Here is a 26,044-nt window from a genome sequence, read left to right on the forward strand (position 1 = left end):
GCTCTTCCATCCCACAACCTCAGCCCACACATGCCCACTAACCTCTTCCTGGTCACTCCCCTGCATTTGCTGAGGATTCTGATGTAAACCTCAATCCTCCTCTCCACCTCACAGCCTCCCACCATCCCGGATAACTTGTGTGCGCATATGGACAGCTCATCCAACCCCTGGGGTCACAGTGCCTGGGCCTCTGTCCCATGGACACTCTGGCACCTTGCTGTAGGCTAGACACGTTCTGATACTTCCTGGGCACATTTGGTCATCCCTCCAGTTTTCCCGTTCTCTTATTCTCATCGCACTTTTGGGTTAATTAAGACAAGCTCAGTAGTATAAGGGTCGAGGGCAGGGGCAGCAAATTTTTTCTTAAAGAACCACATAGTAAGCATTTTAGGTTGTGAGCCACATCATCTCCATCACAACCGCGGAGCTCTGTCCTTGTAGCACTAAAGCAGCCGAAGACAGAATACAAAGGAATGGGCGTCACTGTGCTCCAATAACGTCTACTTACAAGAACAGGCCGAGTCCCTGCCTGGTCTAGACTGTCAGATTGGCTGAGCTCAGGCCTCATGGCTACCACTTAGCACTTGAGTGGACTTGGGCAAGTTTATTTAACCTCCTGAAAACTCCAGTTCCTCATCTATAAAATGATAGTAGAATAATTCCTATCTCACAGAATGTAAAGATCAGTGAGTTCTTGCATCAAAGCTCTTGGTTCGGTGCCTGGCACATACCAGGCATCCCATAATGTTCAAATAGGAGCACAGTTGGTCATAGTACTAGGATTAGTTCCAGGCTCTCAAGCACTCCACTTTCTTCTCTCCTTTTGACCTTTTCTTCTTCCCTAATTATCCCAGACACCATTATCCAAATCCCAACTCTCTTTCTTGCTTGATTTGTGGGCTTGGCAAGTTATTATCTCTTAGAATCCATCCCTCTTATCTCTATCTATCTAATTATGTTTCAGAAGGTTAAAATTAAAAGGTATTGCATACTTACATATTATATGTCTGAGCATAATACCCAGTATGCACTGAAGACTCTGCAGATAGAGGTGATTGATTTTGTTAGTGTAACTGTAACCCAAGTGCACCCAGGCCTCATCAGCCTGTGTGCACAAATGGACTCACGTGACCAGTTAAAAATGAAAAAAGTTTCTGGCTCCTGTCCCCTCCCCCCACACACTTGCATAATGTGGGACTTCAGCAACCTTTCAAAGTGCTCTCTAATTAAATATTTTTGGCAACTCCTGGGACTATCTCACATGAGCTCACAAATAGCATCAATCATAGTAATAGCCAACAGTGTCTACCAACTGCTGGCACTGTCCTGAGCACTTCACGCCCATCTATTCATCAATGTCCTCATAACGATCGATTGTCTGCAGTTTGTCAGATGCAGTTCTAGAAGACACTTGGTGCACAGATTAGAGATGTTTTGCTTGTGGTCTTCTTTCCTCGTGGGGCGGCCTGGGCCTCTCTTCCTGCAGACACCTGCCATTTGCTAACCCTCCTGGACACAAACCCTTCTCCACAGGCTGATAGCACAGCAAACTGTCACAGGTGATGGAATTCTAACAGAAGACACGACTTAGCCAACTTAGACGCAGCCTGTGACCCCATCGCTCCACCACCACCCCCCACTGCCCTATCATCATCATCATCATTTTTCTTCTTAGTCATCTCTCTAATCACACCCTCGTCGGTACTTTCAGTTTTCCTAGCCTGAGGTCCTTCTATTGTACAAACCTTTCAAAACTGCACCCTTTGTTACACCTACACCCAAATAGCTGAGCACAGCCAGAAAAAGTCATACCGACATGGCACTTTAACCCCAACCAAGCCTTATCAGCCACCAGAGTGACTTCTGACCTGTCTCACCTGAGTCTTCTACTTGATGGAGATTCTAAAGTTTCACCCCGAAAGCCACCACTTTCAGCCTCCTTACAAGATGACTTCTTTTCACCATCCCTGGATATACCAAGTTACTGGTAGAAACTCCCTCCGCTTCCTCCCTAGTCACCTTGCTCAGGGTTATCTGGCTGTGGCCACCTCTCCCATAGATCTCCACTGAGTCCGTGGGCTAGGGCCACACCTCCAGGCCCTCTTTCCCAAAGCAGCCCTTTCCACTTCCCTCTGTTGGACTGAAATCATATCCGGAGGCGTCCCCAGGTCCAAAACACAGCCCCAGAGAATAAGACCTACCTAGGTGCCATCTAAGCCAGTGTCTGAAGGAGGCCAGGCACTGGGGAGAACGGAGGCACAGCCATCCATGCCCTCTTCACCACCTTACTGTGATCTGTGGTGCCAGTACCAAGATAAATGTGTCTGTTTAGGGTGGGTGGTACCCGGTGAGACCTGGAGCTGCCTTCCAGTATTCAGATTTTACATCTCCTAATATTAGTCACTCCTCTGCTATGTCTCCAGTCTCTGCTCAGGTAGCCTGTTTGCTGGGGCCCAGGCACCCCTGCCTTACCCTGTGGTCTCCTCCCTGTCCCAGGATCCCTAGATTCCCAGAATGGGTCTACTGTGAGGCCAGATCCTATGGCCTTAACCAACGTGAGACAGAAAAGAAAAGACTATCATAAAACAAATAACTAACGGCCAAACTAATTTAAGCTAAAAGGGGTTCTAGGTTTTACTATCACAGGTAACGAAAACTTACTCAAGCTGAGCTCCAAAAGGGGGTGTATTTTTAGGGTATGAGAGCCCCAGAATAGGAGGTGTAAGGGACTGAAATCAGGGAGGGAGAGTCAGAGGTTGGGGTTACCCTCCTCTGTCTCCAGAACCCATGAGTCTCCTCCCTGCCCCTTTCCGAGTATTTGCTCCATTCCGCTCTCTCTGGAAAATAATTTTCATTGCTTCTCCATTTTCCTAAGACAAGTGTGGCTGCCTCGCTCTTGACTCTGAGTCACTTTCCAGTCTGCATCCAAATTCTGAGTCCCAGAGGACCATCGGGTTGACCAGGCTTACGTTAAGCATCTCAGAATTGGGATTTTCCCCGAGGAGCTAGGATAGATCAGGCATGTTTATTCATTTGTTCACTCAGGAAATCGTAAATGAGAACCTACTATGTGCCATACACTGTGAGAACAGAGCAAAGCCCCTGCCTCCGGGGAGTTCACTTCCTAAACCGACAGACATTTCTAAATGAGAAGTTGGCGTTGGCAGCCCACCTAATCATAATGTAGCGATGGGTGGTTTCTTGGTGTCTCAGTTCAGTTGTTCCTGGACAGTGGCTGTGGTGTCAGCCATTTCTAGACAGGCCTCCTGGGAGATGATTCTGGATGCAGTCATGTCATTTGTGTATTTTTTGAGACCATGCTTTGAGGCACTTCTCATCTGAATTCTGCCTCCTGGGTAGATTTTGCCCTTTGCTAGAAGAAAACAAAAGGAATGAGGAGGGGCCTTTCTTTTGGATACAGTTATTAAAAAGGAATCCCGGGAGGTAACTGTCAATCTCCAGGCCAGAGAGATCGGCAGAATAGGTGGGTGGGAATCTTTATTCTCATCTTCCAGCAGGTGTGGTGGCCTCTTCCTGGGCAGGGATAGGCTGGGACAGCCATGAAAAGGTGTAGAGATCATTCATCCATTTGGTACATGTTTATTGGGCTTCCACTTCATGCCACACCCTGGGCTGGGTATGGAGGATAACCAGTGAGCAGAATGGTCACGGTTTTTACTCTGAGGGAGTGTAAAGGTGAGCGAGGGAGACAAACAATAAAGAAGCAGACAGACTAGAAGTGAGAAGCATGAGAAGTTAGGGGAGAGCAAGCTCCTCTGAGGAAGAGAAACAAGGAGCCCCCTTCAGAGTGGCAGGCGGTAGAGGTGAAGGCCTTGCTGGGCAGGTGACATTGAAACAGAGACCTACAGGTTGAGAAGAGCAGGGGTGAGATGGTGTTCAGACAGAGGGAAGAAGAGCTCAAAGCACTTGTTAGAGAATCTGAAATAACTCAGGGAAGGCCAAGGTGAATCAACCTGGACTGGAAGGTACTAGAAAGTACCTATTTCCTCTTTCAAGCCCTCGGAAGTGACACTGTGAGCCAAGGAGTTGCAACTAGATTTCCACACCTGCTCCCACCATCACCACTGTCACCACCCACCGCTGCCATGGGCCTGCCTTTCTAAATTCGAAATGGAAATCTCTTCATTTCTGCCTATTTTTAAAGTAGCACCTGTTGGGAGGAAAAATTCAAACAATACAGATGCATATAAGAGGAACTCTAAAAACTTCCATCCTCTGTTACTACCACCCCCTGAGAACCATTAGTCATGTAAAGTAAATTCTAGTCAAGTAAATTCTAGACTAGGGTTGGCAAACTTTTTCTGTAAAAGGCAAGATAGTAAATATTTTAGGCTTAGCAGGCCAGATGATCCCTGCTGCATCTGCTCTTCTCTGCTGCTATAATGTTAAAACAGCTGTGGGCAGTATATAAACAAATGGGTGTGGCTGTGTGCCAATAAAACTTTATTTACAAAAACAGGTAGGGCGCCTGTGAATTGTAGCTTGCTGATCCCAGTTCTATATAAATGGAATCACACCATGTGTACTAATCTGTAATGTGGGTGGGGTTGTTTTTTTGGGGGGGGAGGGGGCATTGCTTTGTTTTGTTTTTTACCCAGCAGTGTAGCCCTTGGACAGCTTTCCATATCAGTATTCAAAGACTTCCACTATTCTTTTTAAAGCCTGCTTGTATTTCAGTGGATGGCTCTAATTCGACCTTTTTAAATAGTTCTGTATTAGTTGAGGGTTTGGGTGGTTGTTTTTTGTTTGTTTGTTTGTTTCTATGACAGCATTTAGAAATGCCCCTTTTCTATTAGGATAAGAAGAAGCTGATTCTTATAATTGCCCCCTTTTTGGGGGGTGAGGGGCTGGGGGCTGGGTATTATTTATTATCATCATGATGTTTTAGTCATGTAGTTTTATCATTACAGCTGAGCTCTGGTTTGGCAGCCCGAAGACCGAATTTCGGTCTTAATTCTGCCTATAACAGTTGAAAGACTCAGTTAGCCTGTCTGCTCGCCACACTCCCCGTGTATAACCTGGACAGCAGTGTGCCTGGCCCTGCCCACTTCCGAGGCCACTGTGCTGTACAAATGCGATGACAGGTTGGAGAGCACTTTGAAAAGTACAAAGTGATATTCCTATGTAAGAAGCTATCGTCATTATCATTATCCTAATCATTATTATTAACACGATAATGATGCAAGGATGAGCTCTTCTGGCTCTGACATGTGACTATAGAATAGTGTCTGTAGTTGGAATCATTGATTTTCCAAGCCCTGAGGTGTTCAGCCAATCAATTCAGCATCCATTTGTTAAGCCTCTATTATGTGTCAGATACAGCCAGCCCTAGCACCAAGTTCTGTGCTAGTTGCCGGGATTCAGAGAAGAACAGGTGGTGGTCTCTGTCCTCTATGAGTTCAGAACCTACTGAAAAGAAACTTTATCCAAATTACAAGATAGTGCCATGCATGCTAGTTCAAGAGAAGAAAAGCAGGATTCTGCCAGAGAGAAGACAGAGTTGAGAAATGTGCTCAAGAGAGGGTGGCATTGAAAAGTGCAGGATTTGCCTACAGAGGAGGGAGGAAAGGACTTGTGGACACAGTGTCTAGTTCTGGGGCCCAGTGCCAGCGCAGCAGTTACCTAAAAGCACAGTTGCTGTTATGAGGTAGAAGTTTACTTCCTGTAAAAGAAGTCTGGAGACTGTCATCGGGGCTAATGAAGTGGCTCCACCCAGGTTCCTTTGTCTGCTCTACAACGCTAGTGCATGGCTTCAATCCCAAGGTTACCTCGGGGTCCAAGGTGGCGGCGACTGGAGTTCCAACCATGATGTCTGAGTTCCAGACTGAGGGGTGGAGGAAGGAAAGGAAGAGGGAAGGGCCAAAGAGCACTCTCTCAGCTGTCACCTTCCCTTAAGCAGCCTTTCTAGAAACCCCACTCTTAATCCGCTTAAGAACACTATATATTGAGTGCCTACCATGTGCCAGGCACTGGACTACAGCAGTGAGCAAAACTGAAAAACCACCCTTGTAGAACCTACATTCTCATGGGGAGAGAGAAAAAATGAGGCAAGCATATGATACATGAGGCAGTATTGATCAGAGGAAAATGGCAGAGAAGGATGACGGGGGTGTGGGGAAAGGAATATTGAAATTTTAAATAGCGAGTCAGGAAGGTGTCACTCTCCACGATGACTTCCAGCCCTGGAGTTCCAGCCAGATTCAGAAGACATTGAGTTAAATCCTCGAAGAGGTGAGAGAAGTAGCCATGCGGATGGGGGAACATTCTGAGCACAGAGGCCACTGTGGTTGGAGCAAAGTTGGAAAAGGAACAGTAGGAGTTGAGGTCACAGAGGGGAGGATGGAGGCAGAAACTGCAGGGGTTTGTAGGCCTGTAGGCTTTTGGCTTTTCCTCTTAGTGAGGCAGTAGAATATAGTATTATTTGACCTGACTGTGTTTATATCTCTTTGGCCAGACCTAGCTGTCCAGGAGGCTGGAAGGTGTAGATTTTAGCTGGTGCCATGATTCTCTGCATAAAACCTGGGTTCCTTTGTTTAAGGATGAAGGTGGGGAATAGATATTGGATGCCACACCTAGTTTTGCTTCTAATGAGCTATGTGGATTTGATCCCAAGTTACTTAATTTCTCTGAACTTTAAATAAGATTTGACCCACTTTGAATTTATAAGAAGGACAGATGAAATATAAGATCTGGGGACAGTTCTCTATCTCTGTGATTTGCATATGAGTCAGGCAATGGCCAGTTGTATTCTTACCAGAGCCACCAAGTTTAGGGAGAGGACAGATTTGGTGTGGGAGTCAAAGGGACACATCACAGGGCACCTGAAGGAACCACTGAGGGCTCCTCTACCAGGTGAGAGACAATAATCGGGGTCCCACTAGAGTGTGAATTTACTGGTATATCTGGGACTGCTCCACCCCCTGAGATGGGCAAAGACCAAGCGTTGGGCCCTCATAAGGGCTCCAGTGCAAGAGTGGTGAGAGTCAACAGGAACATAGACTCTCAGAGACCCATTCCATCAGTCAGCAGGCTAATTGGCAGCTGAACAACACATGCTAAAGCCATAGATGCCGCTTGTATAAGTAGCTTACAAGGCACCAGGTGACAATGACAGCCATCAGCAAATTTCCTCTCGAGCCATTCATCTCTGAACTCTGATCCTTTTTATTCTGGTTCTTTCCTCCTCAGATCTCTTCCAGTTTCTGAGTCCTCCTGCAAGGACTGTCGGCACCTCATTGTGAGCCCCCGTCTCTAGACCTCTTGGTAGCATAGTCTCCTGGTATCAGTTGCATTTCCCTGCTACTTCCCAGCCTCAGTTGTGTCCTGTCACTGCCCAGCCCTGATGACAGGCCTCTTGACCATCAGTGGTCCTGGAACAAAGACAATGAGGAGAAGCAGCAGTGCATGGAAGTGAACATGGCTCAGGATTTCCAGCTGACGGCAGGGAGGCTGTGGAGATTCGGGGCCCTGGCTAGTCCTGTAATTGCTCGGGCAGCATCAGGTTCTCTTTGGTCCAGTGCAAGGGGTAGAGTGGGTGCCTTTAAGCACGTTGTGCTATGCCTGATGGGAAAGACATACAAGCACAGTAGCCAAATGGGAAATACTGTCGTAATGAACCCGCCAGCACCCAGTGCCCCCTGGAAAGCTCTGGAAAACTACGTTGGAGACCAGACTTACCCCGTCTAGAATGGGTTTTCTACTTTCTTCCTCAATCTAGTATTGATACCCTGGTGCTCAGAAGTACCTGCAAGGCATGGAGATGACAGCCTGCAAAGCCAGTGCAGTTCTACCTCCCCAGCCAGCAGCGTAGCTGTAGGCAAAAGAGAGGAAAAGAAAGCAGCCACCAGAAGTGAGGCAGGAGGCTGAGGAGGCCTGCCGTACTGAGTGTGGGTGGTCTACGATGAGCAAAGGGGTGGACTGTGCCTAAACCAGCCGTGGGCAAACTACGGCCCGCGGGCCGGATCCAGCCCATTTGAAATGAATAAAACTAAAAAAAAAAAGACCGCACCCTTTTATGTAATGATGTTTACTTTGAATTTATATTAGTTCACACAAACACTCCATCCATGCTTTTGTTCCGGCCCTCCGGTCCAGTTTAAGAACCCATTGTGGCCCTCGAGTCAACAAGTTTGCCCACCCCTGGCCTAAACACTGACCTTTACCACAGTGACCCTGTCCACAGCTGGGATATGATCCAGGACCCTCAGCTCCTGCCAGTCCCAGCATCACATGCCTCTCTGGGAGAGTGGGCTAAGGGATGAGAAAGCTCCCCATAGGTTTGCACAGTTCCCTCCTTCATAGTTCAGGGCAAGAATGTGGAGCGAGGAGGTGAAATTTCACTCTGCAAGATGATTTCCAGCCCTAGATTGCTAACCACACGTGCTCTGTGGCTATTACAGTCAGGGTTTCCTTATGGGTGCTGCGCCATGGAGTCAGGCCACTAATGAGTGCTGCATATGTGTATGTGTTTATTTTTCTTTTTCCCAGAAAACCCACGAGAGTCATGCTTTGATCCTGGTACAGTCAAGAACGGCACACGAGTGGGGTCCGACCTAAAGCTGGGCTCCTCCATTACCTACTACTGCCACGGGGGCTATGAAGTGGAGGGCTCATCAACCCTGAGCTGCGTCCTGGGGCCCGATGGGAAGCCTGCATGGAACAACCCCCGGCCAGTGTGCACAGGTCGGGGAGCAGGGGTGGGGAGGGAGAAAGAGGGAGGAAGGGCATGCCAGAGGCAGAAGAGGCTATGGGCAAGGGGAGGGGGGGAGGGGGGCAGGGTCCTCAAAAGCAGGGCTTCTCCTTGGGTTCGCTGTAAGTGAGAATGGCTGATAATTCACCAGGTATGCTAGTCCCTGTCAGTGTCATCTCTCTCAGATCACGTGTCCCACCCACACTCACAAGTCCTCAACAGCGGCCCACAGACATGCCAGTGGCTCAGACCAGGAAGAAGAGAGCTTAAAGATGACCCAGCTCATTTTTGGTCCTATGAAAAATCACTTAGGGGCCCGATGTCTAAAACTAAGGCCCCCGGGGTGGGCTGACCAGGGATGTGGGTTAACCATGGAATCCTAGCAGATGTAATGTCAGAACTTCAAGAGCATGGCAGCCACCTAGGTTGAAGAGCACCCTCTGCCCAGGTGAAAGAGCTTGGCTCTGAGGCCCACCCCCTGCGGAACAGGGTACCCTTGGATGAGAGCAGAAGGTGGCTGGGTCGTGGGGCTAGTCTGGGGAAGCCGTGGCTCTCCACTCATGCAGACACTAACCACCAGGTGCAGACGACAGCCATGGGAGTGGCAGAGTAGTTCTGGTTCTCCTTGTCAGCAGAAGAGGTTCCTAAAATGCTCCTCAAGGCTGTGTCTCCGGAGACCAGCGCCCTTGTTAATAGTTAGAGGGCTAGGGTTGGCATGTGCGCAGGAGGGTCGCTGATAGCATCAGGGTGGGTTTTAGGCCATGTGCCAGGTCAGGGATGGATGTCCTCGGGTAGGACAGGGTGGTGTCCTCAGAAGTCACTTCCTCCATGTCAGTGGCTGTGCACCTCATGGCAGCCCAGCAGGGCCAGAAGCTCAATTGGGGAGTGAGCAGGACAAAGGATGGACACTGATGAGGCCCACAGGTCACCTGGCCCTCTGTCTGATTTCTCTTTCAGCCCCCTGTGGAGGACAGTATGTGGGTTCAGATGGAGTGGTCTTGTCCCCCAACTATCCCCAGAACTACACCAGTGGACAGATCTGCCTGTATTTTGTCACTGTGCCCAAGGATTATGGTATGGGGCTTTATGTATGTTTATTTGTTTACGTTTTCTGACTCCTTCCCACTCCTCAGGCCCTTCCCAATTGTATCCCAATTCCACTCCCAGTTGTATCCACGCCTTTTGTGGGAATAGGCAGAACAGTGTCCCCTACAGGACACTGAAAGGGCTTTGAAAGGGCTTTGGTAACACCCCTAAAGGACAACTGAGTCTGGGTGCCCGAAGTGGGCTGTAGAATACACTCCTGACACACGAGGCAGGAAGGGCACAAGTCGGCCGGAAGCAAGAGGATGGGGCTAGTGAGGAAGTAGGCAGAACCCAGGGAAGGTGGGAGCACTTGGCTACCCAGCACAGCCCAAGTCTGAATAGAGATGCTGCAGACCCAGGCCGATTGGGAACTCAGGGATGGGTAGCCAAGGGGCAGGAAAAAGTGAGGAGTGGGATGGAGCTAGGTTGCAAATACAAGTGAAGGGGCTAGGAGCCTCATCATTCCTTCTGAGACCTGAGCCTGGTCCAAGCAGCTATAAGCAGGATGAGCAAGAAAAAAATGAGAAGCAGGCTCTGAGAAGACATAGAAACCTCCAGGTTCCAAGAATCCAAGGTAAAAAGAAGCAGAGCTTCTCAACTGGGAGTGGGGACATTCACAAGTGCTGCCATCCCTGGGGGACTCAGAATGTTCCTGGGGAGCACAGGCCAGTGGTACCTGAACAATCAGGTGAGCAGCCTGGCTGCTTTCTCCCTGGGTCTCTTCTTTGTAGGGGGAATAAGAGCTATTTCTATACACAGTTGGTGTCGAATGGGGCAGAGGGCATTGATATATCCTGACCACCTAGGAGAGAGACTGGGCAGCCTGCAGAGAGCAAGCTGCTTCGCAGGGCAAGACCTGCTGTCACTCCCCAAACATCTATTAAGCACCTGTCAGGGACAAGGCCCTGAGATCACATGGAAAATGAGGGGTGTTACCAAAGCCCTTTCATGTCCTTGAGTAGCTGCAGCAACTGCTTTCTGGGAGTAGATGAGCTCAGGGCCACCGTCACCAGCCTGACCATCGGTGCAGTTCTCAGTGCGATCCTGACCCATGTGGGAGGCCAGCCAGCCAGCCCTTCCCAGCTCCCTGCGTCCCTGTGCCTGGGGGCTGGCCAGTGTGCTAATCAGCCAGTAGAAAGGCTCAGCAAGGAGTTCGCCCCAGGAATCAACGACTCCCTCTGAGGCTTCCCTCTTCCTGGCCTAGGGTCCCCCCGACCTCCCATCCTTCCCCCCAGCATGGCACGCAGTCTTCCACACTGAGCTCTCCACTCTCTCCCCCCGCAGTGGTGTTCGGACAGTTCGCCTTCTTCCACACGGCCCTCAATGACGTGGTGGAGGTGCACGATGGCCACAGCCAGCACTCCCGACTCCTCAGCTCCCTGTCCGGCACCCATACAGGTACCCCGGGCTGGGCCAGCAATGGGATGTGGTGGGTCGGGGCCTCCCAGGCCAGCTCAAAGGAAAGAGGCCCTAGGAGCCTGCCTGCAGGTGGAACCCCACTGCTGGGTGTTTGCAGCCTTCAGCTCCTGACAGCCCATACCTAGAAGGGGCTTCCAAAACCGCTCTCACCCCAAGCTGTGTCTGCACCACCCTGTGGGGTGTAGCATGCCCCGTTGTTTTATATTTAACCCCAATACATTTCTCCAATTACAAACATACTGCATTTTCATTGTAGAAAACTTACAGCAAATCAGAAAATAATTATATAGAGAATTAAAATAAATAAAAGCCACCCAGAAAGAACCACTGAAAAGATAGTGTATCTCGTTTCCAGTCTTTATATCTACTTAGACTTAATCTTTTACATATTTTATTGAACAAAGCAATATACATATTTTTATTGAAATATTCATCATGAGCATGTCATTATGTCTCTGTCATTATTTTATCCTATAATAGGATTTTTAAATGCTGCATAATAGTCTATCATATAGTTATTTAAAATTTATGTAATGAATTCCCTATTATTGAACATGTAGATTGTTTCCAATTTTTCACTCATTTGAATAGTAATTCTGTGTATTCTACATGTCATTATACACATCTCTATTACCTTGGAATATCTAGAAGTAGAATTGCCAAGTAAAGGATATGTGAGATCCTTAATTCTCTTTTAACAGATTGTCAAATATGCCCCTAGAAAATTCCTGCCACTTTGTTCACCAACAATGAATAAGAGGGAATGTTTTATCCTCACAAAATTGGGTAATTAAAAAGCAAAAGCATTATCAGTTTGAAAAGTGAAAATGGTATCTCATTTTTTAATTTGCTTTTTTTATTACTAGTTAGGTTAACATTTTTATAATGAAATTATTGGCCCATGCTTTTTTATTTGTGAATCCACTTGTAAATTAGTATTGATTTTTCTATTAGCATTTATTTTCTTATTTATATAGTAGAGTACCATATTATTATAAGCTATATATATATTGTATGCTATAAAAACCTCTTGTCTATATCATATGTTATAAAAAGACTTCCCCTTTCACTTGCCATTTAATTTTCTTCAGGGTGTGTTTTAATGTCAGGAAATTTAAATTTTATTTAAATTTGTGTCGTTTGCCATTTAATTTTCTTCAGGGTGGGTTTTAATGTCAAAATTTAAATTTCCGCCGAAACCGGTTTGGCTCTGTGGATAGAGCGTCGGCCTGCGGACTGAAAGGTCCCAGGTTCGATTCCGGTCAAGGGCATGTACCTGGGTTGCGGGCACATCCCCAGTGGGGAGTGTGCAGGAGGCAGCTGGTCGATGTTTCTCTCTCATCGATGTTTCTAACTCTCTATCTCTCTCCTTTCCTCTCTGTAAAAACTCAATAAAATATATAAAAAAAAAAAAAAAAAAAATTTAAATTTCCTGTAATATCAAATCTATCAATGTTTTTCTTTTATGGTTTTCTCCTTTACTTTCATGCTGATGAAATAAATATTCCTGTGTGTTTTCTTTTACTTCTTTTTCATTTCATTGTTTTGTTTTAATAACTTTGGGCTTTATTTTGATATATTATTTGATATGGGGAATATAATCATATTCTTTCAAACTTAGTTAATCAGTTGTCCTAACAGTATTTCAAAATGCCAGATTTACATATATTAAATTTTTATGAAGGAAAGGGTACGTTTCTAGACCTCTTATCCATTTCCTCTAAGTGTCTGTTGACTCTTATATCAATATGAAAAAGCTTTAATTATTGTAACATTATAATATTGTTTGATATTATCACAACTTTAAACATATGGTAAGATAAGTTCTCATAGACATTCTTTGTTTTGAATTTTTATTGGCTTCTCTTGCTTAACTTGTGCCTCCAGATAAATTTTAGAAATATGTTGCCAAGTTTTTTAAAAATTGCATTGGAATTTTCACTGGAGTTCGCTAAACCTATAGATTAATTGGGGATAACTCATCTTTATAATAGGAATTCTTCTTCCCTTTCAGGAACATGCTATATCTCTCCATTTCTGCTTCCTTTGTAACCTTTGGAAGGTGTTACACTTTTCATTTAGGCCGTATGCATTCTTTGTTAACTTTTTTCTAGATATTTCATGGCAATTGTTGTTGCTGCTGTAAATGGGCCTTGCCAGTGTATTAGAAAACTGGCATTTTTGCTGTATTCATTTTGCAAAGTCATCCAACCCTCCCTAACAATGCTAACGCTGCCAACTGATTCTCCTGGGTCCTTTAGGCAAGAAGTAATATCCTCAGCACATAAATGTATCTCATTATTTTATCTCTGCCTCTTCAGTGTTTTTTCTCTTACTTATTTCCATGGTTATTGGCCTGTTCAGTATCTTACTTTGTTATGAATGCTGGTGTTTTATATTTCAGTAAAATTTTTATTTTGTAATTATTTTAAACTTAGCAACATTGCTTATATAATACGCTGTGGCACTAATTAATCTCCTTTCTGTTAGTGGTTATGTCTCCTAGAACGCTGTGTTCTCCTCCTCTGACTCCACCGGACCAGGGGTTTTGTGTTGTTCATTTTGTTTCATTTTCTTTGTACTGCATCTACTTACCGATTCGTCTGTGGAGTTGGTTATTATTTCCTAATTAGTTAACCTCTGCCTTTCTTCTCATAATGTCTTTCTCCCTCTTTTGTTCTTCAGATTATTTTGTTCTTCTTGTTCTAATGCCTTGAATTGACAGCTTTGTTTGTTATTTTCTCTGTAATGAAGAGCATGTTTACAGCAATATATTCAATATATTCGCCTCTAAGCATAGTTTGGTTTCAAGCCACCAATTTTGATATGTACTGTTTTCATCATTGTTACTTTCTAAATAATTCATGATCCAGTTTTATTCTTTTCTCCCAGGACTTGTTTGAGAATGTCTCTTTCCCCTATTTCCCCCAAGAACCTGGATTTTGTTCTTGTTACATTTGTGTTGTTTTCTGTTTTTATTGTCATGTGGTTAGAGAATGTAGTTTACCATTCTGCCTTGGGGATTAAATGAGGCCCTCACAAGCCTCTTAGTAGCCAAGGGCTTGTTTTTAAATTCCCCAAGTATCTGAGAAGAATGCAGGTTCTCTGCGGGATCCAGATGCCTTACAGAGAGAAGGGCAGCTCAGCCCCTGCAGCCTTCCTGCCTGCATCTAACCTCAGCTCTGCCTGCAGCCTCCCTGCCTGCATCTAACCTCAGCTCTCCCTGCAGCCTCCCTGCCTGCATCTAACCTCAGCTCTCCCTGCAGCCTCACCTCCTGCATCTAACCTCAGCTCTCCCTGCAGCCTCACCTCCTACATCTAACCTCAGCTCTGCCTGCAGCCTCCCTGCCTGCATCTAACCTCAGCTCTGCCTGCAGCCTCCCTGCCTGCATCTAACCTCAGCTCTGCCTGCAGCCTCCCTGCCTGCATCTAACCTCAGCTCTCCCTGCAGCCTCCCTGCCTGCATCTAACCTCAGCTCTCCCTGCAGCCTCCCTGCCTGCATCTAACCTCAGCTCTGTCTGCAGCCTCCCTGCCTACACTCTAACCTGAGCTCTCACACTTCCTTGCCAGGTGCCTAGGGGCACAACACTTGACCACTCTGAGGTTCAGTTTCCTCATCTGTAAAATGCAGAGTAAAAGTTCTACCGCCTGGAGTTATTGTTTGGATTAAATGAGCTTTGTAATAGCAATTAGATCAGTCTTACTCAATTTTATTTTTAAATTCATTATATCAATGGTTCCCAATCAGATGATTTTTCTACACCACCACCCCACACATTCACACCCAACTAGAACTATAAATTGGGATCTATTGTGGTATGATGCTTTTTCAAAATTTCTTGATAGATAGATAGATAGACAGATAGATAGATAGACAGAGGTATAAGCAGATACAGATATAAAAGTATAAATATAGGTACAGATAGAAATGGACATGTATACATTTGGAACTTATAGATGTATATATGGATATAGTTGTAGATACAGATGGGGACCAGTAGAAATAGAAAAGATAGATAGATAGATAGATAGATCTTATAGATATAGCATCAATATATTCAAATATACTCAAATCATATCTTATTCCTGGAGAAACACTGATGATGAGCCACCTGGACTGATGGGAGTGAAGTGTGTATTGAGGAGGGAAAAGCGTAGGGACACCACTCAACAATCTTCGTTTTCCTTTTTTATTTGCTGTGTCAGTAACAGAATGCTGTGTGGAAGTGTTTCCCATACAATCGTGATATTTTGTTATCTACTTGTGTTTCTAACAATTTTTATAACTGTGTTTGCCTAACATATCTTTCCTCATTTTCTGTGACAGTCTTTTCCTTTTAAAAGGAAGTTTACTTACTGATTTTATAAGTGGAACATCTGGTGTGCTACCTGTCAACTGTTTTGTTCTTTCTGGGTTTTTATTTGGTTTTTGAGTTCATTGCTCCTCACTTTTCCATTCATATTGACTCCATCTCTAATTTCCATGTGTTTTTTTATATATTTGGACTTTTATATTAATGTTATTAGTAATTATTTTTAAATTATGGACTTCTTCCTCAAGAACAAGTTTTTATTTTTACATTTAGTTTTATTACCTATTCATAATAATTGTGGGGTTTTACTGTACTTTCCAGATTGTCTTTATCCCAGAAGTTTTTTATTTTCTTAATTTCATTTTTTTTTAATAAGGCTCATAACTGCAGTATTTTCTGTCACCTTGCATGTATGAGAATGAATTTCCTTTCACATATTATATAATTGACAACTTGATTCTAAATCAAGTTATGGGTCACAAATTTTTTCTTTCAACATTGTAGTATTCCACTCTATTCCAACAGCTACTGTTGCAGATGAGGTGGAGTCCAACCTGATTCTTTATTTTGTAGGTAACTAGTACTTTTCTTTCTAAATGCCTTGCATATTTTTCTTAATTTCTAAAATCAAAAAGCCCACCAGGATGTTTTGCTTAGAAATCATTTTCCATTCATTAGATCTGGCACTTTATGAGCAATTTCAGTCCAAACCTTAAGTCTCTCTTAAGCTTAGGAATGTTATCTTCTTTCCTAACTTATTTTTTTCCTCCTTCAATTTCTCTTGCCTTCTCTCTCTCTAGAATTCTTGATATATGCATATTGGATTTTTTTCATCTGTCTTCCATGTCGCTCATCATTTCCCTCATTATTTTAATCTCTTTATCCTTTTTCTGTGAATTCTAGAAGAATTTCCCAAATTTAATCTCCATGTCGCTGTTCAATTTCTGCAGAATCCATCTGCCACGTACTAGCATTTCTCATCTCTTTGAAGCCTTTATTAATCTCAGCTCTTTCCTTTGACATGCCTTTCTCTTCTGATTTCACAGGGGCAATGCTAGATTTAATCTTGTGACAGTCATGATTGACAGTCTTCTGAGATTTTGCCTGTTCTTTGTTGTAGTTCATATAAAAATATTCGCATTGGTTTCTCAAGAGTGCTTTCGTCCCTTAAAACTTTGAAATATATTCTTATGTCCAGTGATTTTACTAGCACTTGCTTAGCCATGGAGAGGGAAGTCTGCATGTGTCCAGGAATGAAAGTCCAAATGGGTTCTGTAGGCGTTTGGGGGGCTCCTCATCCACACATGTCAGGCCAGGTGATGGGAGAATGGGAAGCTGAGTTTTGTCCCACTGACATCCGTCAAGGGGAGAAGGTAGAGGTAACAAGGATCCCCTCTGTCTTCATGAGTTGTGGTGTTTTGTTTGGGTGGGTTTTTTGGGGGGTGTTTTGTTTTGTTTTGTTTTGTTTTTGCTTTGGCAGCCAAGAGTTAGCTGGGGCAATGACTCCTAACAGGCTCAGCCACCTGGGTCACATGTAAGTCGAAGTGTGCTGTGCAGAAGGCTGTCCACTCCCTGTGGCCAATAGCATCCCATCAGCTCTCTGCTTCTTGGCTGATGCCAACTCCAGGCCTCACTGCAGTGGAAACGGAGCCCAGCTCTCTGCAGCCCCCACTTCTCTTCTGTTGCTGGAGCCAGCAGCCATTCTCAGGGGGGCATCATGCAGAGTGGCCAGGCCATGCCTGCCGCTCCGTACCCCTCAGCTCCACGGGAAGGTGATGATGACCAAGACTGTGCGTCCCGGCCGTAGTTCTGGTTGTGCTGCCTTTATTCCGCCCGTCTGTACCACATCAAGCAGAAGGTACACCTTCATCTTCGATAGAAAGACTGTCAGACTTCATGCACCCCTTCAGGCTTCCATCCGTTTGTGTTATCAGTTGGGTGACAGTATGTCCTGCTTTGCCTGGGACAGTCCCAGCTTCCTCTTGGTTGCCCCAGTGTAAGTATTAAGAGCATGCCCTTTTAGTCCCAAAGTGTTCTCAGATGGGCAATAAATTATAGGATCGCTCTGGTTCTTGATCATTTCACAGAGAGTCTGGGAAAGGCCAGTTCATCTCAAAGATCACAGCACCCTCCTTGCCGAAGCCGGTGCTTTTTCTCCTGTCAGACGGAGGGCAGCTCTCCTAGTAAACCGGTTTGCGATGGCTGTTGTCCTCATCCCTCGGGTCCGCACATCTTTAGGGGCTTTCTCCTCTCGAGGCAGGTCATTTAGTCATTCTGACCCTCTTCCTTGATCTCTTAACTGGGGTTACGGAGCTCTTGTCATGCCAACCTCACATTGACTGTGGATCAGGGTAAGGCCATGGATGCTAAAGCCTTCTGCAAACTTTACACTGAAACCGGCAGTAAAAATGCGAGGTTTCATTTCAGGAAGACCTGGCGTGTGGAGGGAATTGCTGTGCGGGGGATGGGCACCCCTCCTCCTGGCCGGGATTTCGGCTGCCGGCCCAGCTGCTGGGCTCACTGTCTTCCTCTCCTCCTCTCGGCAGGGGAATCGCTGCCCTTGGCCACCTCCAGTCAAGTTCTCATTAAGTTCAGTGCCAAAGGCCAAGCACCAGCCAGAGGCTTCCACTTTGTCTACCAAGGTATGCGGGATGGGGGCCTGGGAGGGCGAGGCAGGCTCGGGTTTCCAGTGACTCAATGCGACCTCTGCCCCTTAGTCTGAGACTCATTCTTAGGGCATTTGGGGCAGTTACTAGTTTGCGGGGCAGCGCTTTGAAATTCAGTTTGATTTTATACATTCATTTACTCAATAGACAGTTCTCAGACCAAACTGCATGTTGAATGCGGGGAGAAATCAGACATGGGAAGCTAATTCTACCCCTATACTGCTTGGTACAGCCTCTAAGGCAGTGGGAAGACCAGCTCAGGTCTTTCCTAGACTCTCCTATGGAGCTAGGTTTTCCACAAGGCCCAGGAAAGGTGTGGGGGAAACCCGGGCTTGGCAGTGAGATGGACATGGAACTGGATGCCAGCCCTGCCACTTTCTAACTGGGCACCAGTTACTCCAGCTTTTGGAGTCCCAGTTTGCTCAACTGTTAAATGAGAGTAATAACATGACTTCACTGATAGGATTAAAAGAGCTCACAGGGCAGCCAGACCAGGCAGGTCACCAGTGTGTGTTCCCTTTCTTACTGGCCCTGGTCACCTGCAGGCCCCAGCCTCTCCTTGCCTGGGAGACTGTCCCCTTTTTGAGACTCAGTCTAAGTGTGCTTCTGTTCATTCAATTGCCCAGATGAGCTACCTTGCCCTGTGCAGGGGGAGTCCTGCCACAGGCGACGCCATACCTGGGCTTAGGTTAAAGGTCCTGTCTACCATTGTGGGTGGGAAGAGCAGAGATTCGCGTGATGAAGATCAGGCCCTGGGCAGGTCTAAGGCACATGGGAGAAGAGACCAACATCAAGTGAGGGCACTGACGTGGAGGAAGGGCCTTTCTCCCTGGTGGGGAATGTGGGAACCTGATGGTGAGGGCCAGCATTGGAAGGCAAGGACCACCGCTGGGCCTGCAGCCTGGGCCGGGGACTCACACTGCCTCCCTGGTTTCCAGAAGCTGTGTGGCAGCACGGTGTCTTCATCTTAGTTCAGTAAACGGGCCTCATCCTGGGAAGCCCCACCCCTGCCAAGGGAGAGTGCCCAGAGCCTCTCGGGGTCCCGTCCAGGCTGTCAGGTCCAGTCCAGGTGTGTGTCCATCCCTGGGCCCGTTTCTAGAGGGAGAGGCCTGCCCCTCAGTGCCCTTGTCCTCTGCAGCGGTGCCCCGAACCAGCGCCACGCAGTGCAGCTCTGTGCCCGAACCCCGCTATGGCAAGAGACTGGGCAGTGACTTCTCCGTGGGGGCCATCGTCCGCTTCGAATGCAATTCCGGCTATGCCCTGCAGGGGTCCCCAGAAATCGAGTGCCTCCCTGTTCCCGGGGCCTTGGCCCAGTGGAATGTCTCAGCACCAGCATGTGTGGGTGAGTACCTGGATAACCAGGACTCGGGGAGGGGTGGCCAGAAGACAGTCCCTTCTCCCTGGGGAGGCAGCTACCCCGGGACACACAGCAGCCCCTGGCTGCAGCATAACTTAAGTAGGGAGTCCCATTCCAGTCAGATCACGGGTCCTGTGGGTTGAATGTGAAGACAGCAAGGAGGAGGAGCTGAGGTTGCTAGGGGGTGGGGGCATGTGTGAAGGGACACGTATGGGGCCAGGCCCCTGAAGAGGGTTGCATGGGAAGGATTCTTGGGAGAGGGTGGGACTGGGGCTCTACTGGAGAAGTCAGCAGGGAAAAGGGTCCCAAGCAGGCTGGGAAGCCCTGAGAAAAGTCTGTTTGGGGAGGTTCCCATGGGAGACCCTCAAAGACAAGCCTCTGACCAGAGTTGCCTCCTCCCAGTGCCATGCGGAGGCAACCTCACGGAGCGCAGGGGCACCATCCTGTCCCCTGGCTTCCCGGAGCCCTACCTCAACAGCCTCAACTGCGTGTGGAAGATCATGGTCCCCGAAGGTGCTGGCATCCAGGTAGGAGCGAGGAGACATCTCCATCAGGCAGGTGGCAAGAGCAGACATAGCCCTGTCCCTGCCCTTTAGGCCAAGTGTGGCGTTGAGGCCCACAAACAGAAAAACAGAGAGCTCATGGCCCAGGAGCTGCAGGGGTAGGGAGAGTGAGGAGAGGGCCAGGTAACCAGGAAGGAGGAGGGGTGGGCACTGGCTTCAGCCATCAGGGCGGGCCAGAGAAGGAAGTGGGCCTGGGGCTGGAGTACAAAGACTGGGGAGGCTTCATAGGAAATACTTTTCAAATGGCTTGAAGGGTTTTCTTAAGATTGTGGGGACATTGGGGGTAAAGGGAAGGAGCAAGCCCAGAAGCACACACCTAGAGCGTCACATTTGCAGCCTGAACCGGAGGGACAGAGTTAGGGCCATAACGGGTGCCCAGCGGTCAAAACCAAGTGGAGGAATCCACAGGCTGTCTAACCAGCAATTCAATCCCTCTATCTTCCCAGATTCAAGTCATCAGTTTTGTCACAGAGCAGAACTGGGACTCGCTGGAAGTGTTTGACGGTGCAGACAACACTGTGACTATGCTGGGGAGCTTCTCAGGTGAGGTGGGACTTCCAGGGACCTCAACTCAGAGGGTAGCGGTGGTCTTTATTATTTTTAATTGAATTTATTGGGGTGACCTTGCTAATTAAGCTATATAGGTTTCAGGTGTTCACGTCTACATTGCCTGTGTATTGTATTGTGTGTTTACCACCCCAGGGCAAGTCTCCTTTTATTACCATTTATTTATCCCCCCTTTACCCTCTTCTACCGCCCCAGAACCCATGTTGCCAAGATATAAAAAGGAGTCCTGCGCCCCAGATAAACTGCCTGCACTGCCTGTATTGCCCAGATAATGAGACATGTCAGAGTTATTTCGAAGATGCTGGAAGGGAACTCAGCCTCCTGCTTGCATGAGGCTCTGTCACTGCTCATTTTGCAGAAAGTTGTTTGGGGCCTCCCTCCTCCCTGGGACATGGGAGACCCAGCACTCTGAGAAGGGCTAATTTGTCTTTTAGTGCGTGTCATCATTGGGGATATTTGGGGTCCTTGGGAGCAGAACGTCCTCAGGTAGCAGAAGCAAGAGGAAAAGGGAGGAGCTCTGGGGGTGGGGAGGCTAAGGCTGAGTGGTCCCTGTTTCTTGCCCTAGGAACAACTGTGCCTGCCCTTCTGAACAGCACCTCCAACCAGCTCTACCTTCATTTCTACTCAGATATCAGCGTGTCGGCAGCTGGCTTCCACTTGGAGTACAAAAGTGAGAGTCCGGAGTCTCAGCTGTGTACGGGGTTCAGGGTGGGAACGGGCAGGTACTGAGTGCCCAGGATGAGTAGGGGTCATAATGGGCCTGTGTTTTCTCCATCCCACTCAAGCCTTATCACAGACCTAGGTGAGACCTCAAAAGCTCAGAGAAGATCCAAAACCTCCTTAAGGCTGCACAGCCCGTGGAGACGGGATTGTCACCCAAATGTCAGTCGCTCAGAAACCTGTGTGCTTCCTCTGTGTCCATACCAGGAATGGGAAGGGGGCCTGGTGACTGGCCTATGCCCAGTATATCATTTGGGATGTGAGAAAACAGAAGTGATCTCCTCTAATGCTGAAAAACCAGCCTCTCCAAGCCCTGGTCCTGTGACGCGATTGTCTTTGGCAATGTGGGGAGGCAGGACTGGCTTCACTGGGTCTGACAGCGTGGGGCTGTCAGATGGAAGCCCCAGTTGGTGGTCGAGGCCTGACAGGGTCAGCACTGGGAGTTATGCGGATGCTCAGCTGGTCTCCAAAGTAAATGAGCTTTATCCAGGGAGTTGGGAGAGGCTTAGCTGGATCCCAGGATGCCCGTGGCCTGAAAGAACCGAGGAGTGCCTAGTAGGAGAGACCTGGGGCAGCTTGAAGCAAAGACCCTGAGGGGGAGAGGATAGGACAGGGACCTCTGGGACCTTCCTCCGCAAACCTCTGAGGCTCCACTCAGCTGGTGGGGTGAAGTATCCCGGGTCTTTTACCCAATCCACATTTTTTTCTTTTACCCTCTTTTCTCTGTTCTTTGCATTTTTGTGTCCTTATTCAGTATTTGAATTTGAGTCCTCAAATGTTCCCGAGAATCTTCTCTTTATTTTCTTTTTCCAAAGACATGCTTTCTTCCTAAATCTATTTGTGATCCTACTGCCTCATTCCCAGGAAAAATCCACCTCTGCTCAATTTTTCCCCCTCAAGGGAGCTGGTAGTTTTCTCAGCAGCTGATGTTTCTCATGCACTGTCCTCTCCTGGGGGAAAGGTTAGGGGGAAACGAAACCCCCATCAGTATTTAGAGACCAAAATTCCTAGGATCCAAGACCCTGTAGTAATCTTCTTGTTTTGTAGATAATCTACAAAGCGGTGCAGACTGGAGGTTTAATTGCTATTGTACAGTCAAATGGTTTTGAAGGGTACTGAAGAGTCATATTTACTGCTGTGACTCATATTTAATGTTTATTTAATTGAAATGGAAATGGAACAATATGCTTTCAAAAGTAATAATTGCACATGATAAAAATAATTCTTCCTTTGTTGCAAGCATGGCTTAAATAATTATCATCAAGGTGTGCAATGTGAGAGAAATGAGAATGGACTTTTCTCTGTCTCCGCCCTTCTTTCTCTCTCTGGCCTCACGTTTCTCACCATTCCATTTTTCTCCCATGCTCTCCTGCTCTGGCTTTCTCTCTTTTTTCACTCTGCCCCTCCTTCTCCTTCTGTCTATCACTGCCTTTCCAAGAAGTAGGCCTCAGATTACGAGGTTGTGATCACCCCACTAAATACTGAGTTGTATTCTACTTGGAGTGCAGGGAGGAGTGGGGAGAGATAAATAAGATGACAGCCAAGATGAAGTACTTTAAATTCAGTTTAATTATGGTTTTAATTCTATCCTTAAGGTCTTTTGTCCCAGCTGCTGAGATGTTTGGGCATAGATCCAAACAGCCTTCATTTACAACCATCACGTTCACTTCTTACAAGCCTATGTAGGCCCTGGCCAGTTTTACTCTGTGGTTAGAGCATCGGCCTGTGGACTGAAGAGTTGCGGGTTCTATTCCTGGTCAAGGGCATGTACCTTGGTTGCCATTCAGTCCCCAGCCCTGGTCGGCACTAGTGCAAGAGGCAGCCAATTGATACGTCTCCCTCATGTTGATGTTTCTCTCCCTCTCTCCTTTTCTCCCCCTCTCCCGCTTCCACTATGTCTGCAAATCAATGGAAAATATATCCTTGAGTGAGGATTTAAAAAAACACACCACAAACCTATGTAGGACAGGAATTGCCTGGGAAGAGCATGAGGGAACTTTCTAGAGTGATAGCAAGTTGTGTAGTTTTGATGATTTTCAGGAGGGGAGAGTAAGGCTGGGGTCAATGTCAGGTCAGGTGGCCTCAGAGTTTGGCCCCCACCTGGGCAAACCTGGAGTCAGACTGGGTTTGATTTGCATCCCAGCTCTGTGGCTTACTAAGGGCACGACTCTGTGAAATGAGATGTTAAGACCTGCTTCAGGTGGATGAGACCATGTGTGTGACACACTCACTCCAACCTTGCTTGTGGGCAGTGCTCAGGGAGTTCTGTTCTGGCGATGATGGTCTGGGGTGGACAGGGAGGAGGAGGCAGAGGGGGAAGATTGAGACAGGTGCCCTAGCAGAGCTCTGTGCACAGTCCTGGGTATATAATAAGGACTGAATGAACGCAGGCTGAACTTGGAAAGGCAAGGGAAGGAGGCGCATTTGAGAACCTCTAGAGGAGATTTTGGAAAGGGACCAGGCCAAGATCATGAAGCGTGTCAGGATGTCAGGATGAGAAGGTGAGATTCCATGTGCTAGGCGATGGAGACCCATTTCAAGTTGCTGAACAAGGAAGTCCCAGGATTCAAGGAAAGATATTAAACATCAAGCACCTGTAAGCACAGGATGGACGGGAATAGAATGGCTCAGAGGAGGGATGACAGGGAGGCTGTTGGGTCCAGAGGTGAGTGAGGACCAGAGCAGCCATGGAGGTGAAGTGCGACCCCCAGCTCTTCTCCCAAAAAAGAGCTGACCTAACTTTAAAATGCAGCAAGAGAAAGAAGGCAGTGGAGTGTCTCATCTGCTGGGCAACTTTCTCCCGGCAGCCTGTCCCAGAGAGGAACTCTGAGCCCTGGGCATCACTGAGCTGGCCTTCTGATAACTGGTTTCTTTCCTTCTTGCCTTTCCTTGGCCTTCTTCCCAATTTCTTACCCTACAGGAGTTGTCATCTTAGGGGGAGGAGAATGGAGAGACATTGTGAGTTCGGGGCAGGAGTGATGTGGGAGGAGCCCATGGAGACGGTCGGGGGGCTTGGAACCAGGGCTGGGCAGCTCCAGAGGCCTTCTGGGAAGCCCAGGAGGCAGGCGGGCAGCCAGAGTTCCCAATAGGACAATACCCACCTGTCCTAAGGAGCTTTAGTCTGTGGAGCCACTGTGCCAGGTAAATATTCAGATTTTCCCTGTGCTCTGTGAGGTGAAAGGGTTGGGAAGTGCTAGCCTGGACTCAGAGAGCAGGGAAAGCCCAATTTGGAGGCACCCCTCTCCTCCCTGCTGCCAGCATCGCCCTCAGCCTGCGAGTCCATTGACCTGTTGTGCTGGTCCATTCTCCTTTCCCTCTGTCTGTCTTCTCCAGCGGTGGGCTTGAGCAGCTGCCCAGAACCTGCCGTGCCCAGTAACGGGGTGAAAACTGGCGAGCGCTACTTGGTGAACGATGTGGTCTCCTTCCAATGTGAGCCGGGATATGCTCTCCAGGTACCTCCCCTTGGCAACCAGGGCGGGAAGCAGGTGTCCCCTGAGATGTGTTTGGCCAGCCTGGCATCAGCAGAGCCAGAGTCACCAAAGAACAGGGTGCAGTGCTTTCCTCCCCTCCCCCCCCCCCCCCACAAACACACTGCCCCAGGGACCTTTACTCCCTCCTGGAGCTGTTCAGGCAAAAGACAAACTTTGCTGACTTTAGCGATTTGGCACAAACCAGCCTCGAATGCGTTCCTGCAAAGTTTCGGTTTGATTAGACTTTAGGAAAATTTAATTTTCCTTTGAAGTCCATGAGGGAATCTGGTAATTAAAGGAGGCTCACAAGGAAGCTTGATAATGAGAATTCTCTAGTAACAGCTGTTATACTAGAAGCATCCTTCCCCCAGATGTCTCCCTCTGCCTCACTTGCCATCCCACAGTGGACCTACGCATCTTGTCCCCTAACACAAGGTCCCCGAACGAGCCCCCTGTCCTGGGTTGTGCATACAAGTGAGCCCCTGGGGCAGCCTGCCCACCCCTGTTCCTGATTCCTCCAGGGCCACGCCCACATCTCCTGCATGCCCGGAACCGTGCGGCGCTGGAACTACCCGCCTCCGCTCTGTATTGGTAAGAGAGCCCGGACTCTTCCGTTCATTCACATCCTTGTTCCACCAGGGATTGGAGCTCAGGGACATAGCGAAAGACAGTTTGGTTTTCTGGGTTAGTTCAAAGGCAGCAGTTGTGGACTGATGTTTCTGCAACGTTTCACTCTCACTCAAGACTGTCATGATGTTCAGAAACCTTCGCCCCTGTAATCGGAAGAATTACAGGAGCCTTGCCCGTTTGAAAAGGTGACAGTGGCCATTCTCCTTCCAGATAACTGACCAAACCCCAAATGGAACGTCTAGGCTCTATGGGCTTTCCCTTGTGACTTTTCATGGCACAGAGTGATAAAATCCACTAACAGAAGCACTGAGGGTTGCATGTTGAATAGGACTTAACTTGGTTTGAGCAAAGGTAAAGAGATCAGTGGGTACAAGAAAAGATGGTGGCTTCTAGTCAGGTTGGGGCAGGGGAAACTAACAATAAGTAGTGAGTGTCTACTATGTGCTAGGGACACACTTCGGAGGGAGTATCATTATTCCCGTTTTTGTAAATTTAGGAAAGCGAAGGCTCTTAGGATTAAAAAGAAAGTGGTGGGGCCGGGA

General features: G+C 47.6%; 2 protein-coding genes across 2 annotated transcripts in view; both read left to right on the top strand.

The window, feature by feature from the left end:
• Positions 1 to 12,605, top strand: part of LOC308515581 (CUB and sushi domain-containing protein 2-like) — a gene marked incomplete at its 5' end in the record, with an annotated part of 48,805 nt that extends 36,200 nt beyond the window's left edge. Inside the window, 3 exons of the mRNA XM_081086091.1 lie at positions 8,509 to 8,703; positions 9,668 to 9,784; positions 11,081 to 12,605. Coding sequence (XP_080942217.1) covers positions 8,509 to 8,703; positions 9,668 to 9,784; positions 11,081 to 11,340 — 572 coding nt within the window. The 3' untranslated portion in view covers positions 11,341 to 12,605. The remainder of the gene's footprint in view (positions 1 to 8,508; positions 8,704 to 9,667; positions 9,785 to 11,080) is intronic.
• Positions 12,606 to 17,246: 4,641 nt separating this feature from the next.
• Positions 17,247 to 26,044, top strand: part of LOC308515582 (CUB and sushi domain-containing protein 2-like) — a gene marked incomplete at its 5' end in the record, with an annotated part of 92,296 nt that continues 83,498 nt past the window's right edge. The window contains 8 exons of the mRNA XM_081086092.1: positions 17,247 to 17,319; positions 18,076 to 18,171; positions 19,334 to 19,537; positions 19,955 to 20,079; positions 20,562 to 20,658; positions 21,248 to 21,352; positions 24,736 to 24,854; positions 25,394 to 25,463. Of these exons, the coding sequence (XP_080942218.1) occupies positions 17,247 to 17,319; positions 18,076 to 18,171; positions 19,334 to 19,537; positions 19,955 to 20,079; positions 20,562 to 20,658; positions 21,248 to 21,352; positions 24,736 to 24,854; positions 25,394 to 25,463 (889 nt within the window). The remainder of the gene's footprint in view (positions 17,320 to 18,075; positions 18,172 to 19,333; positions 19,538 to 19,954; positions 20,080 to 20,561; positions 20,659 to 21,247; positions 21,353 to 24,735; positions 24,855 to 25,393; positions 25,464 to 26,044) is intronic.

Source organism: Myotis nattereri, assembly GCF_964212035.1.
Source record: "Myotis nattereri genome assembly, chromosome: 3".
NCBI lineage: Eukaryota > Metazoa > Chordata > Mammalia > Chiroptera > Vespertilionidae > Myotis > Myotis nattereri.